Source organism: Natator depressus, chromosome 17, assembly GCF_965152275.1.
Source record: "Natator depressus isolate rNatDep1 chromosome 17, rNatDep2.hap1, whole genome shotgun sequence".
Classification (NCBI taxonomy): domain Eukaryota; kingdom Metazoa; phylum Chordata; order Testudines; family Cheloniidae; genus Natator; species Natator depressus.
Genome location: NC_134250.1, coordinates 6,721,954 through 6,740,747, shown reverse-complemented (window position 1 = coordinate 6,740,747; position 18,794 = coordinate 6,721,954). Strand labels below are relative to the sequence as shown.

Here is an 18,794-nt window from a genome sequence, read left to right as displayed (position 1 = left end):
GTATCTTTTTCAGATGAAGAATTATAGGGCAAGTCATTTTCTTTGACCATCTCTCACACACTAGAGTCCCATTTATAGGAGCCTAGAGAACCAAAAATCTCTCTGCTTTTTAAACGAAGTGTCAACAATACACTGCAACAGCCAGCAGCGGTAAGGAAAGTCAGGTAATGCGTCTAACCCCACCAAGTTTGTGTCAAACACAATAGTCCAACAAACCGCACAGGAGGTTAAAACTTCTGTAGTAACATGAAGGGGAAATTCAAGAGAGATCCTAAACAGAAAACTATAGGGGGCCAGGAAAGTTTGAGGAACACTAAATGGGGAATAGATTCTGCAACAAGGCAGCATAAGTCAAGATGCCAAGGTACAGCGCTTAGAGGAGGCCATGTGGTTGTTTTGTAAGCCTCCTATACTAAGACGTCTGTAGTTGCCAGCCGCAGCTGTTCTACTCTGCAAGTACTATGCTTTGACATTCAGACCTGCTAGGTCATAGCTGTGAGATGCAACCAGATAGTCCGTTAGGGCCCAATTCAGCAATGTACTAAAATATTCCAATAGTTTTATTAAATTGAGAGTATTCATGAGCTTAAAGTCATGTTTCTCTAGGCCACATAGCCTGCTGGGAGAAGAAAAAAATTCTGGGTAACTTTTAGGGTTTCAAATTCACTCTAGACAAAACCCCACGGGCACTACAGAATATCGGAGTTGCTTCAACAGCACATGCATCTCCGTCTGAGTGATCACATAATGCACCTGTTGCACTGGCTGAAATATAGCCAATGTGCGCTGGAAAGCAAAAAAGTTCTTGGTCAAAAAAGAATTGAAATGTTTTGTGAGGTGACTGGGGAAAAAAAAAAAAAAAGACGTTTCTCTACAGAACCAAGTTGTGCACTCCCAACCTCCCAGTTGCCAACCCCCTCAGGGGAAAAGAGAAGTGGGTACTTTACAACACTAAGAAGATACTATCCATGCTCCCTAAGAGTCTATAATCTAAATTTTAGGCTTGATGCAACAAGGGAAGACAAGAGTCCTTGAAGCAAAATTAAGTTAATCAGGGGAGGAGCAGAAATGACACTGGAACTGTGGCATTTTTTGGAAGCAGTTGTTGACCATTGTTAGAAAGGAACTGATGATGGAACAATAAAGGAGCCTGAGAAAGTGGCAAAGGTGAGTACATAGGACATCTACCAGTATCTCAGGATAAAAAACAAAAACCTTGAGAATTTGGGAGTTCCCTCTTAGTTATAAACTAGAAGCAGAGACCCAAGATTAGGAATCCAGAGCATATGGAATCTGCCGAGAATATAAGATTACTTATTAGTTTGAGGCTTCTGGGTATGTCTGCAATACATAGATCACTAGTTTTGTTTTGGACAGAATTTTAAGCTTTTTTCCCTGAATTTGTGGAGGTTTAAAATAAAATAAAGGGTATTATTTTAAATAGGTTTAAAAAGTGACTTTATTTAAAAAAAGTTTAAAAATATGAGAACAAGCTCTCGTTAACAATGTATCAATTTTAATGCATATTATTTACCCGATAGTCTATAATTATTCCTAAAGTGTAAACAAATATTTAGGGACCTAAATATTTATTTAGTTGCAATTTATCTTGCAAAATGTGTCTGGGGACATTTTAAAAAGTGTAATTTTCACGTAAACAAAAATTACTATGGAGACTCTAATACAGTTTCAGATTACATTAAAAGCTGTTGAAGTCTTAATGCTACCAGTTATTCTACTGGTTTGCATATGCCATCCCCCCCCCCCCTTTTTTTTTTTGATGAAAATCACAACTACACTAGCGCTAAAAACACATTTCCAAATTAAGTAACTAATTTTTTAACTTGGTGTTACTCCCCCTCAAAAAAAACTTGAAGGCACTAGTTTATGAACTATTGGCCTGCAACTTTTCAGTTTAAAACCAAAGCCATTATTAAAATTATAGGAGTTCAAAGAAGTGTCTGAAATCACTAACTTCTATTTTTTTTGTGTGCCGCACTCTTATAATCTGAAGACAAAAAAAACTTCATAACAAATAAAAAAATTCACTCCAAGTACTGTAGTTGTTTGCCATGCTTCAACCTGGACTGAATTTTCACAGCCAAATTATAAACCCCTGAAAATAGGGGGGAAAACTGACAGACCCTTAACTATAGAGGCACTGTTTGTGCCACTATAATAAGAATTGAGGTAAAAGCAATGACTTATTTCTAGTTTGCTATGCTATGTAGATTTTTCAAAAATTTTGATTACCTCAACATTAAAACAGACTTGGTTCAATTAAAGCAAAACAAACAACACAAAACAAAAATTAAGACAAGCTAGTGAGAGAGGCATTGTAAAGGGATCTTTACATCTGACTGAAGCTTTTTAAATTAACATAGAGGAATCAGTTTCTGGTTGTACTATTGTTTAATGTAGAAATGAGCATCACAAAAAAGACCTGTTGTGCTTTTTTGGCATTTTCCACTGACCCCTGCAAACTGTACAATAAGCTGTGATCTTCAGAAACAGAAAATTGAACTGGATTGTAATACAAAACTATTAGTCAGTATAAACAAGTTACTGCCTCAATTGTTAGAGTAAGCCCATTTAAAAAAGAAAAGAATGGCTGCAGGAAACAGTTAAGCATTTCTAGTTTTTGCTTATGGCATTGACATTTTAATATCTGTATAAGCTTACTAGTTGAAAACATGCCATTGCAACTGCTAAAGAATGTTCACTTCCTAGTTTTGTATCTATCACATGAATATATTTTTGTATTATCACTGATCGTACATCTAAATGAAATAATTCTACTGTAAAAGTGAATGCAGGGGCAGAAATATTAAATTAAAGCCACTGGTCCAAAGACACTTTTCTAGACAGGCTGGTCCACTTTTGATTCTCCTGGTCCTTTTATGGAAAATTATTATAGCTCTTGTACTGTACCAAAGGAAATTTGGATTGCTGGTCTACTGGATCTTCTATCACTTACAGATGAATGCTGGTCCAATTCAGATGATTAAAAACAACACACGGCGGTTACTTCCATAACAAACTAGCGTGGTTTACAACACATACACATTTCTTTCTGGAGTGGTTCTTTGCCACTTTTCTTCATAAGGCAGCAAACAAAGCTAGGGCATTTCCTCTTTTGTTAATATTTATCATTAGCTCTGCTACAATGCATAAAGTATAAACACCTTTTTCCATTTCTTACAATAGAGTATTTATTACTTCTACTTGCTGGAAGAATTTTCTTGCTGAAACCTTCCTTTCATAATAAGAATGCAACTCTTTTAACTCTTAAACAGTTTTATTTAAGTTTATTTGCAGATTTCCTGCAAAGTAGCTTCTTTTGCAAAAGAAGGGGGAGGGGGATCCTGGTGTTTGGTATTCAAATTCAATAAGCCAAACTAAACATGCCATACACATGCTGATAAGAACTTAACTCATATTCATCTGTATGGGCACTCTTCAATGGACTGGACCAGTGTTTCAAAGCAAATTCCAGCCCCCAGAAAACTACATGGTTTAGATTTCACAGTATGACTTTCCCTTGTAATCTGGGGGAAAAAACTTAATTGGTTAATCGACCAAGTTCTCTAGCTATTCTGTCCATCAATGTTCTGAGACATCAGAAAAGACTGGACTACTTCTTCAGTGGATTGAGGGCTGGTGCTTACATCCTCCAGAGCATCTGTAACTGAGAACTGCCGATCCCGCAACCGGTTCCAACTGGCCAAAATATTGTGGTATTCAAATACTTTCTCATAATTGCCAATGGAATTGTACAGTTTAATGAGACCTCTGTAATCATATTCTAGTCCACTGTAACCTTCGCCAAAAAGCTTCTTTCCTAAAGAAATCCAAAAAGAAAACAAAATTGAAGAACACGATAATTTAACCATGCTTAATTCTTCATCTCTCAGGCCATTTTGCCTATGATAATATGAACCGCATATTCATTATCTTTTAGTTAGCAGGAGTAAAATTTAGTACTTAATAAAAGGAGTGCAATGCGTATGTTTCCCAGTGACTACTCCCCAATGCATTTCAGCCCTTTTACTTTAATACCCTACTTAATTTCTGGGGCAATCTCAACCAGATTTCAACTGTTATCATAACCCAACACGAAAAAAAGGGAGTCTACGGCGGGGGGTTGGGGTGTCTCATGCCGTTTATCTACCTTGTCTCACTCCAGTGAATTATGAGCACTAACTGAACTACCTTATAAGATTGCGCTAAATCTGACACTATGAATTGAATGTTTCCTTGGGCAAAATTCACTGCAAGTGGTAGATGAGCCAGGGAGGGGGAGGCAAGTCTCATCATAAAAGGGCTGCTGCACATATTGGTCTTCCATTTCTTTGAAGCTCCGACTACAATTCTTGCTTCAAACCATGATTAAAATGAGCCTCTAGGTAACAGTCCAAGAAGTTAAACTCCAAGATAATTAATTGGACTTTCTAAAACAGTCACTTTCCTAAACGTTTCAAGCGTCAATTAGTTTAAAAGTTACTGTTTTGTAGCTACTGTTGACTGGGTTCTCATGGAGCACTAAAATATATTGTTTGCCATTCAAGGTTAAGCATAATAGTTAGATTGAATCCACATATCGGTCATGCAAATGTATTGTATCAACATTCCTTTATTCATTTATACTTTTATTAACAAAGAGGCCTTTGTTTTACGCTATCATCATCATTGCTCAGTACAGTAATTTGTTCTAAAAATTACACACCGATTGCTATTGATCTCAGATAAAGCTTTTCTGCATTTTCATATTGATTCATGTCATAGTTATAGAGAGAAGCTAGATGTCCCACTGATAGGGCGACTTCATAATCTTCTTGACCAAGAAGCTGCTCCTTAATCTGAATTGCTTTGATGTGCATTTCTTCTGCTTCCTGAAAGATCCAAAACCACATAAATAAGCCATGACAGACATTACACCCCCCCCACAAAACCAAAAAAGACAAGGATTCCCATACATCAGACATAAAAAGCAGTGGTATAAGTGACAGCTTTTCTAGAGGATTCCATTACACTTATTCTACAAAAGGCTTGAAATGCAGTGGAGTCTGCAAAGGACTGGTAATCAGGATCTCCGGGCTCTGACACTGACTTGCTGTGTAAGAAAGTAGTTTTTATTAATATCTGTACAATACTTTGGAGAGGTGAAGCACTAAGTACTAGGAAATTTTTCCATCTATGAAGGTAGCACCCATAGTCAGGTTAAAACAATCAGAAGAACATTAAAAAATGGTAATACTCATCTATTACAATGGAATTGATAAGTTGTGCTGCCTTTAGAGCTACTTCTGTAAGAGCTACTGCTTTGTTTGTTTTTTAATTGAGAAATTTAATAGCCACCTGGTCCTACCTTAAATTTTCTCATTGACTGATAAAGTCTGCCCAGGTTGCCATAGTGTTTTGCTGTCTGTACGTTGAATTCCCCAAAGGCTTTTTTAGCTAACTGGAGTGAAGACAGGTGCAAATCGTGAGCTTCTTGAAGTAACCTCTGCTCAGTTTCCTTATTGTGACAGTCAATAGCAATCTCCTCCAGGATAAGTGCTGAATATGGAAGAGAAAAAAAATCACGTCCATGTGTTCTAGATGCACAGAGATATCAGCAATAGAAAGAAGAATCCCATAAGGTTATATTCACAAACCACCACCACATACAATTGAAGAGACTTTCAATCAAGCTTTGTGTTTCCTGTTAATTGTTTCCCATTAAGATATATGTTGCATTTTGTATCTGTTAGCTTTTCAAGTCCATGTGAAACTTAGCTAGAGGATTTATATTTTCAGTAATTTTTACAAGGGCTTATTTATACTTTACAAATATATCTTTGTGCTATAGACAGCATTTGAAATTAGTTTTGACAGGGGAGGTTAAAACCTAATACTTCAAAGCAAAACTGCGTGGGAAGAAAAAAAGTCGTTGAGGCGTTATAAGGAATACTGTAGACAAAGACTCTTGTTTCCAGCAGTTCTTCAGTTATGGAAACCCCAGCCAATTAAGACTCTTCATAGAATTTGGGCCCATACCATTAAGCCAGTTCAGACATGGTAATGAATATTTGTAAGCGTCAGAGAGGACAGAAGAACTGGAATGGAGAGAGGAAGGCAATGGCTACAGGAAAGCACTACTAGAACTTATACCACTACAGAACTAGTTGGTTTCTTTTATTACCTAAGAGTTGTGCAATGCAACTGTCTGATAATGTTCTCGATCCCTTCAAAGGCCGAAGGTCAGGCTAACTTATTCCTTAAGCCTCAGGCACAGCTTTCTACTAAGCCCATCAGTGCCACTGCCTGGTCAGACAGAAAGGGATACTAGACAAAAGAAAGAGGCATTTTCTCCCCTTTCCCCTGGGACTGTGAGGGATTCATCTGCAGTGCTCCCCACTCAGGACTGAAGTCCGTTTTTTTGGTTTAAAAAGAAAGCACTTAAGAGAGAAGTACCCCATCCAATAAGACAGTATATTTTCAGGTTCAAAACTTCTGCAGCCAGGAGACTATTTCATATATTTGGGAGGAAAAACAGCAACAGCCTCTCACATTGTGCATATATTCTAAGCTCCTCTTGGACTCTTGACATTCATCTTTTCGATTTTCACTCTTACATCCCTACCTCCCAGATTGGGCATCACTTCCTAAGACACAGAACCTCCTGTGGATACCTCCATTCTAACCTCTCATGTCTTCCCTTCAGCAACTACAGGGGTTGGTTACACTGAATAATAAGATGACAATATTAAGGAGAAGCATTACAATAAATTCGTTTTAATGCTACTGTCACAACAGTAGGTAACATCTTCCATATTATTGATGAAGTTTATTTTGTCTCCCTGACTGTAAGACGTAACTTTATTAGTACAGAATCTCTTCTCATCACTTGAAGTTGCCACAGTTCTAAACTTTTCCTGATCACTTCACAGTTTGGTTCTGTCTCCCCATGTATTTGCTTCCATCTGCAAATCTGATCACAGTTGCATTTACAACAACAAAAAAAAAAATCTGGTAAAGTAATGAAGCAGCTGCAAAATGCAGAGAAGTACTTGCTTTTCTGCTTCAGTTAGTCAACAGAAGCTTCTAGAAATCAAATGAGAGCTCTGAACTGAGCTGCACCTACTAAGAACCAGAACCATCACTGCTTGAAGACTGACAGTCACCATGTGACAAAAAACTGCTCCAGAGACCAACTGAAGTACTTAGTACACCACCAGTGGTATGCATACCACAGTTTGAGAACCACTGCGCTAAAACTAAACACTTGTTTCTAAAAAGAAAGATGAAACACTGCTAGGTGGTGGAGGACAAGGCCTCCATAGCACTGTCAGGCCAGATAGACAGACATATAAAACCTCAAATTCAAATCACGCACGTGGCAGAACATTGGACAACCTCTATACAACCTGGCTAACCCACCAGATAATTCCCTTTAAATCCACACAGAATTTGGCAATGAATTGATGTAGAATTCTAGGAAAGCTATGAGTGTATAAACAATGGTGAAAATATAAGAAAAATTACCTGCATCTTTACTTTCTAGGAAAGGCTCTTTAAGATACAGTTTTTATTGCCAGACCAATTAATACAATTGTTACTTGGTAGTGGGGGCAAGGAGAGGTGGGGGGGATATCAGTGTTACACTACCTCTATAGGACAACAGAAATAAAATGCAATTCAATAACTGACGTCCACCAATAAGGCATTAAATTAACAATGCTCCAGTACTGTAACTAAACGGGCTACCTTTAACTCTCTTGGAAGAGGCCAAGAGAAGATGATCTTCAGGAAGAATGTGAGTGATAATGCCAATAGCACGTTCAGCATGGAATCTGAAACAAAAGTTCAAATACATATATTTTTGAATTAATTTTCTTATTCTCTAAAGTTGACTGGTCAAATCATCACCAAATAAAAAGGGATCTATAAATTACGTGGACCCAATTTATACATTATAAGACTTAGAGATATTTAATTGGTTTCAAGAAACCCATTTGCAAACTATTTATAAAGTACATTTCTTCCCATTTACTGCACTAAATTAGGGACCAACATTTTCTCACTGCTTAAAACAACCACAGTACTCACAGTGCATTGTCAAATTTTCCAGAACTATACTGGTGAACGTAAGAAGAATAAGCCAAGTCTTCATGAGCTGTAGCTACATGGATGTTTTTACCTCCAAACACTGACTGTCGGATATCAAGAGCTGTCTGAAATAGTCACAAGAAAAGCCCCTTACATTGTGAACATTTCCTGAATTTCTATCATGTTTCTAAATCTAAAGAACTACTAGCTCTCTACAGAAGATATCATTCTTACTGTGGCTTGGAAGTTTATAATTAAAGTGGGAATTCAATTGGTCTCTCTAAAAGTAGGGATACCTGAAAGACTAAATATAAAATGCTTATCTGAAAGTATAATTCAAGCTTCCAAGACAGGATAATTACATAAAGCTCTTTGCAAATAGACACCCTAAGAATTTTACTCTCTCTTTTTGTTAGGGTAATATAATAAATGCACCTGCAAGGTTAGTTAGTTAATTTTTTTCCTTAAAAATAAACTGACTTCCTAGAAATTAACAAGTATTTCTACAACAGAAAAACTTCAACATACTCCACTTCAAGAACACTGTGCTAGCTTGTCTTAAATTATTGGGTATAGTTTTTCACCAGATTACGCTAAACTGAAATAAATCACTCAAACCAAAACGTGCGCAAATGCATGTTACTTTACCTTTTAATATAGACATGAGCTAAGAAAGTTTGTGACTTGATTTACTTGAGAAGCAAATAAGTGACCAACACCAAAAAATACTATATATGAATATGATCATACCTATTTGACTAGTGACTTCTAGTTCAAAATATTAGCAAGTCAGAAAAAAGGGGTGCCAGCACGTACGTGTGTGTGCGCGCGCGCGCACATTCCTACTGCAAAAAACAAACACTTAAAAATTGAAGAAAAAAAAAAAATCTAAGAACTACTAGTTTCTGAAGTTATTTAAAAACAAAAATGAAAACACAAAACCAAACAACTAAATTCTCAGCTACCCCAGACAGCTGCTACATGAGCACAAATGGAAATATTTGAATGTCTATCAACATTAAAACATTAAAAAGAGAACAAAGACATAGGAAACTGAAACTTACCTGATAAATTGCAACCGACTGGCATATATTATCTACGTTGAGCAAGTAAAATCCATAGTCTAATAGAGTGTCTGAATATTTTGGGTGTTTGGCTCCAAAATGCTCCCTTGGAAAGACAAAAATGTTAACAAGTGGCAGTAATGGAAGATAGTTTGAGATGGTATTTTCAGTAGTGTTACTTACCGTGCAAGATATACTGCATGCTTTATTAACTGTTCAGCTTTCTTAAATTCACGTTTTACAACACAAGCCTAAAAAGACAGGAAATAAAGTTTACATGAGACTGTATTTTCAAAGCATGTCTGTTCTAGATATTAACTTATTCACCTACTAGTACCTTCAGTTTCAAAATATTCACCATGATTAAGGCTAAGATTTTGTCACGGATATTTTTAGTAAAAGTCATGGACAGGTCACGGGAAAAAAAGAAATATTCACGGAAGCCATGACCTGTCCCTAACTTTTACTAAGAATATCCCTGACAAAATGGGGATCTGCGGATCCCACACTACTTCAAGCGTGACAGCTGTAGGGAGTAGGAGCTGCCTGTAGCAGCTGGGGGCTGCAGGGTACCCTGCCGCCTGGAGCTCTGGGCATCCCGAGCTGCCCGCAGGAGGCTGGGAGCTCAGGGGGTTCCTCCACAGCAGCCCGGAGCTGCCTGCCATCCCTGGCGGCCAGGAGCTGGAGGGTTCTCCCATTGCACCACTGTCGGGAGCGGGGGGGTTCCCCCACTGCTGCCGGCGGCAGGGAGCTTCAGGGGCTGCCAGAGGTGGCGGGAGTACCCCCCAGCTTCCTGCCCCAGCGGGCAGCAGAGGACTCTGCAGCTCCCAACCACCGCAGGCTGAAGTCACGAATTCCGTGACTTCCGCGACTAAATTGCAGCCTTAACCATGATTACTAAAGAATTCTGAAGTGAATTCGAGAAAGTCTTCCCAGACGCTACTTGCAATTATTTACAGGTAAACAAAAAGAGGACGAAGAGAATATGGACACAGGAAGATTCTGTGCCCCCAACTTGTGAGTGGCAGAACAGCAACTGGGTGGGCAGGCAGTCTGTGTTGCCACATATGCCCACAATTTGCAGCACAAGGAGGCATAGCATGCAGGTGCAGATCAGTGGACACTGCTATTGAAGAATTTCTGGTCCCAGACGCACAACACACGCAGTGAATACCCTCAGGAATCAGCACTCGAAACAGAAGAAACTGTTGCATTTCACCTACTTATGGTAAGATAGGGGAGCAAGCCAACTCTCTACATCATCCACTCACTGCGTGGTGCTTGAGTGTGGTGTGCACTAAGTGTCCGTGTGGACCTTGTTGATGTGTACTGCTGACTAGGTAACTTTTAATGCACCTCAGGACTAAATAAATTACACACCAGCATGCCACACAGTAGGTGTACACACAGACTGGCCTGTAGATAATATTGTTCCTTAAAACAGCTATAACTCAGTTTTTCACAGCAGGAAGCTTAAAGTGTATCATTTTAAATGATATGCTAAGTCTTCGCTGATCCAAAATTCAAGTAGTTGGTTTTAGGCACTAAACAGAAGTTGGCAAAGTAACTGGGCAAACAAGATACCATGCCACTGAACTGGAACAGGTTATCCAAGTGTACTATATGTTTTAAAATATGTTAATTTAATATAAGCTTGCCTTAATAGATCTCATTTGTAACTATGCTACAAATCTGAACGTTAAATTCACCTTTGAAGCTTGTCTTAAGACATCCACCACTACTTTTACTGGCAAGCCAACTTTGATCTCCTTCATAGCTTCTATACACCACTTGTAAGCCTGCGGAATAAAAAGATATCAACATAATAAACTTTGAACTCAACTGTGCTGAAACATTAAGGAAATATAACTTGACCCTCATAATAAAAAAGACTGACTTTTTATAACACCTTTTGATTTAGGAATTAAATTGCTTTAAAGCTATTACTTAAGCCTGAATTCCGGAATATTTCTCTTTTTACAGCCAGGAAGAAAAAAAAAGAAAGAGAGGGATTAAATGACTTCCTTGAATTCATATAAGGAGTCAGTTTCAGAGTCAGGACCCCTGGGAGACTGTACAGTCCTGTACACTATATCATGGCCCTGTACCGTTTTCTAAATAGACATTCTTTTTAGCAGGAAAAGGAGCAAACACATACATGTTTGGTTCTACCTAGAAAGCCCAACTACAAACGTTTACTTACTTATACTTGGACAAATTTATTCAGAGATTAATTCTTAAAGTGTTTTCTAACATTTCAGCTTGAAAAATCTTAGATAAGCCTAATTTAAATTTTTAACTTTCCAGATAATGTTATCCTGCAGTAACATTACAAAGCATTACCTTGTTCAGGCAAGAGGAAAATGGTAATTTTTTATTGTTACGTCATGTTTACAATGCACATAATATTAGGACTTTCTGGTCAGGTTTAAAATATTTAGGAACTGAAAGCAGCCACAGGTTAATACAGTTTTACTGAAATCAGATTCACAGAATGGCTGCAACGAAATACTCTGCTTGTTCGGCTATTCTCATCCATAACGTCACGGCATTTTTTTGCAACATACAGCAGAACCGCAGAGTTACGAACACCTTGGGAATGGACGTTGTTCGTAACTCGGAAACGATCGTCACTCTGAACAGAACATTGTGGTGGTTCTTTCAAAAGTTCACAACTGAACATCGACTTAATACAGCTTCGAAACTTTACTACGCAGAAGCAAAATGCTGCTTTCCCTTTATTTTTTAAGTAGTTTACGTTTAACACAGTACTGTGCTGTATTTGCTTTTTTATCTCTGCTGCTGCCTGATTGTGTCCTTCCGGTTCGAAATGAGGTGTGTGGTTGACTGGTCAGTTCATAACTCTGAAGTTCTACTGTAGTTATTGGTGTAATTATTGTGAAATATGTACCACAAGAAATTACAGGCAAATGTGCATTTGGCTATAAGATACCAGATATACACAAGTGTTAGAATAGCTTTTAAGAAAATGAGGAAGAGAAAAAAAAAATTAATTTAAAATGTCCTCAAATATAAAAATACATATTTTGGGAGTTTCTTGATTATGTTTGGTTTCAGAGTAGCAGCCGTGTTAGCCTGTATTCGCAAAAAGAAAAGGAGTACTTGTGGCACCTTAGTTAGTTTCTAAGGTGCCACAAGTACTCATTTTCTTTTTTCATTATGTTTATGTATTTCTTAAAGCCAAGTCATTTTCATTATTTGGAGCAACCACTTTTTAAATTGTATAAAACAGCATGACAGTTTTCTGTATGTTACCAGTACTTCTGGGTTTGTAGTTCAGGCAAGACTTTGATAAAACAATGGGAGTTTTACTTTACCAACTAAAGTGACATTGGTCCCCTTGTGGTTCATGTTAATTGATAAAAATAAAGTATACCATCAGAGAATCTAATGTGTATCAGTGCCCACTACCATACCAAGCACTGTTCTAACAGTCTATCGCAAATAGCAAAGGAAATACAAAAAAACCTCAGTAAACAAAATATTTGTCTGTTAATCCCTCTCACACACACACATCCTGGTTTGTTCAGAAGTCTGTGTCAGAAAACCAGCCCAGACTACCCACAGAGTCAGTGACAAGGAATCTTAACAGGGTTAATGAGAACTCCCCTAAAGAAAAAACACCACCACTCACCTCATCATAGTGGCTCTTTGCAAAGAGCAGTGCACACAACTCCCCATAAAGTGCTGCTTTGTTTGCCTTTTGACCATGTTTTGCAAGTTTGTCCATATAAGATTGAGCTTGTTTGAATGTTTCTTCTCCCAAGTGGTATTTGCAGTTGCCATTTCGAACATGCAGCAATCTGAGGAAAATATATTAAAATGGTCTTGCAACAGTTTATACTATTTCTAAATAGTTTTCCATAATTGACTTCAATGTACAGCAGTACCAAAGATCTGTAATCTGATATCCCAATTATACCAGGGTTGAGCTATTATCACCTCACAAAATTATGCTTCCTTTGAATCCAGTGCTGCCAAGGAAATATCAGATAGTGCTCTAACAGTAGTGCTCTGCAATGCCATATTTTCTGTTGACTCTTACAAAACAATTTTTACTGTTCGTATGTCTTAGATATATCAACAAATGGTTCAGACATTTTAAAAACATTCAAACAATTGGGCCTTTTTTGTATCCTTAATAAAATCCATTCTGCCCGACACTTATAGAACAATCTCCATCACCACAGTTCTGTGTTGAAGCAAAAACTATGTGCTAATTTTTTTTGCCTCTCCATATCCGAAACCTCTCCATTCTCTCTACAAATGTATCCAATCCTTATTTTAAACAGCACTGTAACTCTCAAACATACACATGGAAGTTATTCTCCCAGAGGCTTACATCACATCCCTGACACATGTGAAACCATATTCATTTGAAAGATAAATTCCCTGTTTGGAAAGGCAGGGATGACAATGTTGTTTGGTCTTGATCTGAGCTCTGTGTCAAACATGCCCATAACAGCGCACTGCTGCCTTTGAGTGCATATTATAGTAGTGATAATAATCTTCACTATACTGGAAGAAGTCTCTTCTCACTCAAATAGATAAAAGAATAACTTATCCTTAATTGCTATGATCATACTTGCTCTAGAAATACATTACGAAGTAGATAATGCTTTGTATTCCAAATATTATTAAGTGTTTCCAGAGGAGCATGTCTATGAGTTTGGAGAAGATAGGTTAACAGCGGAAGCTACTGAAAAGTACACTGAGTTACATAGGACCCTATATTTAGAGAACTTTTCCTACCAAATAAAAGGAGTTTAAATGTACTTACAACAACAACAACAACAAAAATCTATCTATCTATCTAGTAACGTCAAGTCTGAATTCTTACTCTCTAAGCTGTTGGGAGGTGGAAGAATTATGTAATCGTTTGTCCTGCCTGGCCAGCAATTGTTACTAAATGGCTATAAAAAGAAAAAAAAAGGAGTACTTGTGGCACCCTAGAGACTATCAAATTTATTTGAGCATAAGCTTTCATGAGCTACAGCTCACTTCATCGGATGCATGCAGTGGAAAATACAGTGGAGAGATTTTATATACACAGAGAACAAGAAACAATGAGTGTTACCATACACACTGTAACGAGAGTGATCGGGTAAGGTGAGCTATTAGCAGCAGGAGAGGAAAAAAAAAAAAAAAAGCCTTTTGTAGGCTCAAGGTGGGCCATTTTCAGCAGTTGACAAGAATGTCTGAATAAACATGGGGAAATAGTTTTACTTTGTGTAATGACCCATCCGCTCCCAGTCTTTATTCAAGCCTAATGTAATGGTGTCCAGTTTGCAAATTAATTCCAATTCAGCAGTCTCTCATTGGAGTCTGTTTTTGAAGTTTTTTTGTTGAAGAATTGCAACTTTTAGGTCTGTAATCGAGTGACCAGAGAGATTGAAGTGTTCTCTGACTGGTTTTTGAATGTTATAATTCTTGCCTTCTGATTTGTGTCCATTTATTCTTTTACGTAGAGACTGTCCAGCTTGGCCAATGTACATGGCAGAGGGCATTGCTGGCACATGATGGCATATATCACATTGGTAGATGTGCAGGTGAACGAGCCTCTGATAGTGTGGCTGATGTGATTAGGCCCTATGATGGTGTCCCCTGAATAGATATGTGGGCACAGTTGGCAACGGGCTTTGTTGCAAGGATAGGTTCCTGGGTTAGTGTTTTTGTTGTGTGGTGTGTGGTTGCTGGTGAGTACTTGCTTCAGGTTGGGGGGCTGTCTGTAAGCAAGGACTGGCCTGTCTCCCAAGATCTGTGAGAGTGATGGGTCGTCCTTCAGGATAGGTTGCAGATCCTTGATGATGCGCTGGAGAGGTTTTAGTTGGGGGCTGAAGGTGACGGCTAGTGGCGTTCTGTTATTTTCTTTGTTGGGCCTGTCCTGTAGTAGGTGACTTCTGGGAACTCTTCTGGCTCTGTCAATCTGTTTCTTCACTTCTGCAGGTGGGTATTGTAGTTGTAAGAATGCTTGATAGAGATCTTGTAGGTGTTCGTTTTTGTCTGAGGGGTTGGAGCAAATGTGGTTGTATCGTAGAGCTTGGCTGTAGACAATGAATCATGTGGTGTGGTCTGGATGAAAGCTGGAGGCATATAGGTAGGAATAGCGGTCAGTAGTTTCCGGTATAGGGTGGTGTTTATGTGACTGTCGCTTATTAGCACTGTAGTGTCCAGGAAGTGGATCTCGTGTGGACTGATCCAGGCTGAGGTTGATGGTGGGATGGAAATTGTTGAAATCATGGTGGAATTCCTCCAGGGCTTCTTTTCCATGGGTCCAGATGATGAAGATGTCATCAATGTAGCGCAAGTAGAGTTGGGGCATTAGGGGACGAGAGCTGAGGAAGCGTTATTCTAAGTCGGCCATAAAAATGTTGGCATACTGTGGGGCCATGCGGGTACCCATAGCAGTGCCGCTGATTTGAAGGTATACATTGTCCCCAAATGTGAAATAATTATGGGTGAGGACAAAGTCACAAAGTTCAGCCACCAGGTTTGCTGTGACATTATCAGGGATACTGTTCCTGACGGCTTGTAGTCCATCTTTGTGTGGAATGTTGGTGTAGAGGGCTTCTACATCCATAGTGGCCAGGATGGTGTTTTCAGGAAGATCACCGATGGACTGTAGTTTCCTCAGGAAGTCAGTGGTGTCTCGAAGATAGCTAGGAGTGCTGGTAGCGTAGGGCCTGAGGAGGGAGTCTACATAGCCAGATACTCCTTCTGTCAGGGTGCCAATGCCTGAGATGATTGGGCGTCCAGGATTTCCAGGTTTATGGATCTTGGGTAGCAGATAGTATCAGAAGGGTAGTCGTGTTAGTCTGGATCTGTAAAAGCGGCGAAGAGTCCTGTGGCACCTTATAGACTAACAGATGTACTGGAGCATAAGTTTTCGTGGGTAAATACCCGCTTCGTCGGATGCATGTAGTGGAAATTTCCAGAGGCAGGTATAAATATGCAAGCCAGAATCAGGCTAGCGATAATGAGGTTAGTTCAATCAGGGAGGATGAATAAAACAAAAGATGTCAATTAAAAAATTTATTTTGGGTGCTTGTCTACCAGTAGACATTTATTTCAGAATGAAAGTGACTAGAGACAATTTACTTACAGTGAACCAAACTCAAAACAACAGAAGATGTCGAACTCCTAGAAATTATGCATATTAACTCTGCTTCACTTAAAGCAGTAACCTCCTATATTCATATGGTACTTTTAAAAGAGCTCGAGTGTTTGCGTAAGATATCTGAAACTACTCATTGTTTTACATCTCCCAGCTCTCCCCATCAGAACGTCAGTGTCCGTAAGCGCTAAAATTAAGCTATTTGCAGTGTCACTCTAAAACCTGTCTCTTGATCAAATAAAAGGTATTACCTCACTCACCTTGGTCTCTTTAAGACTAAGTTACTCTGTTACAAAGGCATAGAAAAACATTTATTAAATTTAACATTTAGTTTAGGAAAAATCAAAGTTCAGATAAAATAAAGTAAAACTTTCATCTGAAATCCTGAAGGCAGGTGAATTTAGCAAGAAAACTAAGCAGATATTCAAAATATCATCATAATGTTGCACTGCATTTACAGAAATATATGTATACAATTCCTACGATAAGCAACAATGAACTATAATCAATTATTAGAACAAGGAAGAAAATGCAATTTTGCACCACCGAATCAGCACTTTAGATTAACAGTCAACAACAGACTGCTGCAGGAAGGACACTGCAGTGACATAGTCCTCAATCTGGCAACGTCACCTTATGCATCAGCAAGGCACAAAGCCAGCTAAAGGAAAAATAAAAAGCTGTTATCCAAAATGAGACGGGAATCTTACAGGCCAATAATTTCAGTTGATCCAGTGTTAGAATGTTGTTACCACATGTACCATGCAATCTAATCAGATGTGATTATTTGCTCAGGTAAACATAATTAAGGAATATGATGCACAAATAGCAAAGTCAATTAATTTTGAAAAGTTACTGGGGTTGTGTGCGCATAAGATACAGCAAGGCATGGTGTTCCAAGAACTTAAAAGTTCCTGTTCTGGTATGTCGTCAGGTTCCACTATAGGACAAGAAAAAACTTTAAATCTGGAGTCACATGATCTGCTGTGGTGAGTCAACTTCTGTTAGTGCACCTAAACCAGTGTCTGGCCTCAGGCAATAACCAATAATCTGGAGGCTTCAGTCAAAGGTAATAAATCCTTTTAATATACCAGCTGGGTTTTGTAATTTGATCTAATTGTGTGTGAGTATGTAAATCCCTACCAAAAGCCTGGGATTTTAGAAGATCAAGTACAGAACTAGAATAAGATGTCTTAGGACATTTGAGAGTACCTCCAAAGCTTATACTTGTGACCTTCTGAATGTCTGGCTTACTAGCCTCTTGAGAATAGTTTAAAAAAATTGTTTTGTCAAATAAAATCAAAGAAAAACATTACCTGGGCATGCACACACCCCTTTTTTGGGTATTTAGACAACAGTAAGTACTAGCAGATAAAAGTGGAATAGTTACAGCAATTTGAAAAGTTAGCAGAAGATTGAACCAAAGAAGAGGAAATGGGAGGTCCGGACCAACTGGCTATGCTACGTAGTTTAGCATATAATATATATGCTCCTTTTGGTTTGTTTCCATGCAGGTGAGAGAGGAAGAAAGTGTGTGTCACAGCAATAAATAAATTATGTTTTCTGTTTGTTGTTCATAGTAATTTACTGCAGCTACTGCCAATAGTTCTAATACATGTGGTAAGCAAACTCCACACAGTACTTCAAAGTAATGCAAGACCATATTTCTTGAATATTTTTAAACATTATGTTATTTATAATATCCTGTGTAAAAAGCCCAAACTTGAAAACCAATTCCAATGGGACTTGATATACTTTATTTAGATACCCTTTTTGTTCCTTACTTAGGTGCGTAGGCTTAAGTTCCTCACTTATCTACATTTTTCAGCTTTAATCTTTCCCAGAAACTTCATTCGAGCTGTTGTCCCGAAACAGGTATCGCTGGCTGTCCCAGATAACAGGCCAGCAGTCTAGATGTTTTCTGTCACAAAACCATGTTCAGCTGCTAACCCTCTTGCTGAGTAATGAGGCAAACTTGTGTCATGTTTGCATTGTTTGCTCTTTAAGGTGATGACCACATTTGTACTTAACTTGCCTATGACATTTCTAGGTGCTCAAAAAAATAAATAAGTAACAGTTTTTCCCAAGACACTGGTGAGGAGTTCAGAGCATCCTTCTATTTTAATGCAATTGTATTTTTACAGGGTATTCATATCTGTGTCTTCCTTACACAACCTCCCTGACTAGCAAGGATTATTAATTTTGCAGCCATGTTTCTGTAGTTTGAAATTCTTTGCTTCTTATGTTGAGAACAAATTAAGATGAGAAGGTTCCAGGTTCTGTGTACACCTTCTCACAGAGATTTGTAGAGAAATCTTTCCTTTTGCGACCGAACAAGATCGTGCCCACTGTCTCCAATGAGAAGTAGATATGGAGGCTGAGAGAAACAGCAAAACTTTGTTCTATATTTAAACATATTTGGCTTCCTTGAAAACCTTTTGTAGGCAGAATATGGCAATTAGATTGAACAAGTTAAAACTTGGTAAAAAACAGCCTTGTGATCA

The 18,794-nt window shown here is 38.3% G+C and overlaps 1 protein-coding gene across 1 annotated transcript in view; it reads right to left on the bottom strand.

Annotated features, from left to right (window-relative positions):
• Nucleotides 1-1,467: 1,467 nt before the first annotated feature.
• APPBP2 (amyloid beta precursor protein binding protein 2) overlaps nt 1,468-18,794 on the bottom strand; it is a 39,942-nt gene continuing 22,615 nt past the window's right edge. Inside the window, exons 5-13 of the mRNA XM_074974855.1 lie at nt 12,811-12,979; nt 10,865-10,954; nt 9,339-9,406; nt 9,156-9,261; nt 8,092-8,216; nt 7,750-7,835; nt 5,369-5,559; nt 4,727-4,892; nt 1,468-3,841 (exon numbers count right to left, since the gene is read on the bottom strand). Of these exons, the coding sequence (XP_074830956.1) occupies nt 3,588-3,841; nt 4,727-4,892; nt 5,369-5,559; nt 7,750-7,835; nt 8,092-8,216; nt 9,156-9,261; nt 9,339-9,406; nt 10,865-10,954; nt 12,811-12,979 (1,255 nt within the window). The 3' untranslated portion in view covers nt 1,468-3,587. The remainder of the gene's footprint in view (nt 3,842-4,726; nt 4,893-5,368; nt 5,560-7,749; nt 7,836-8,091; nt 8,217-9,155; nt 9,262-9,338; nt 9,407-10,864; nt 10,955-12,810; nt 12,980-18,794) is intronic.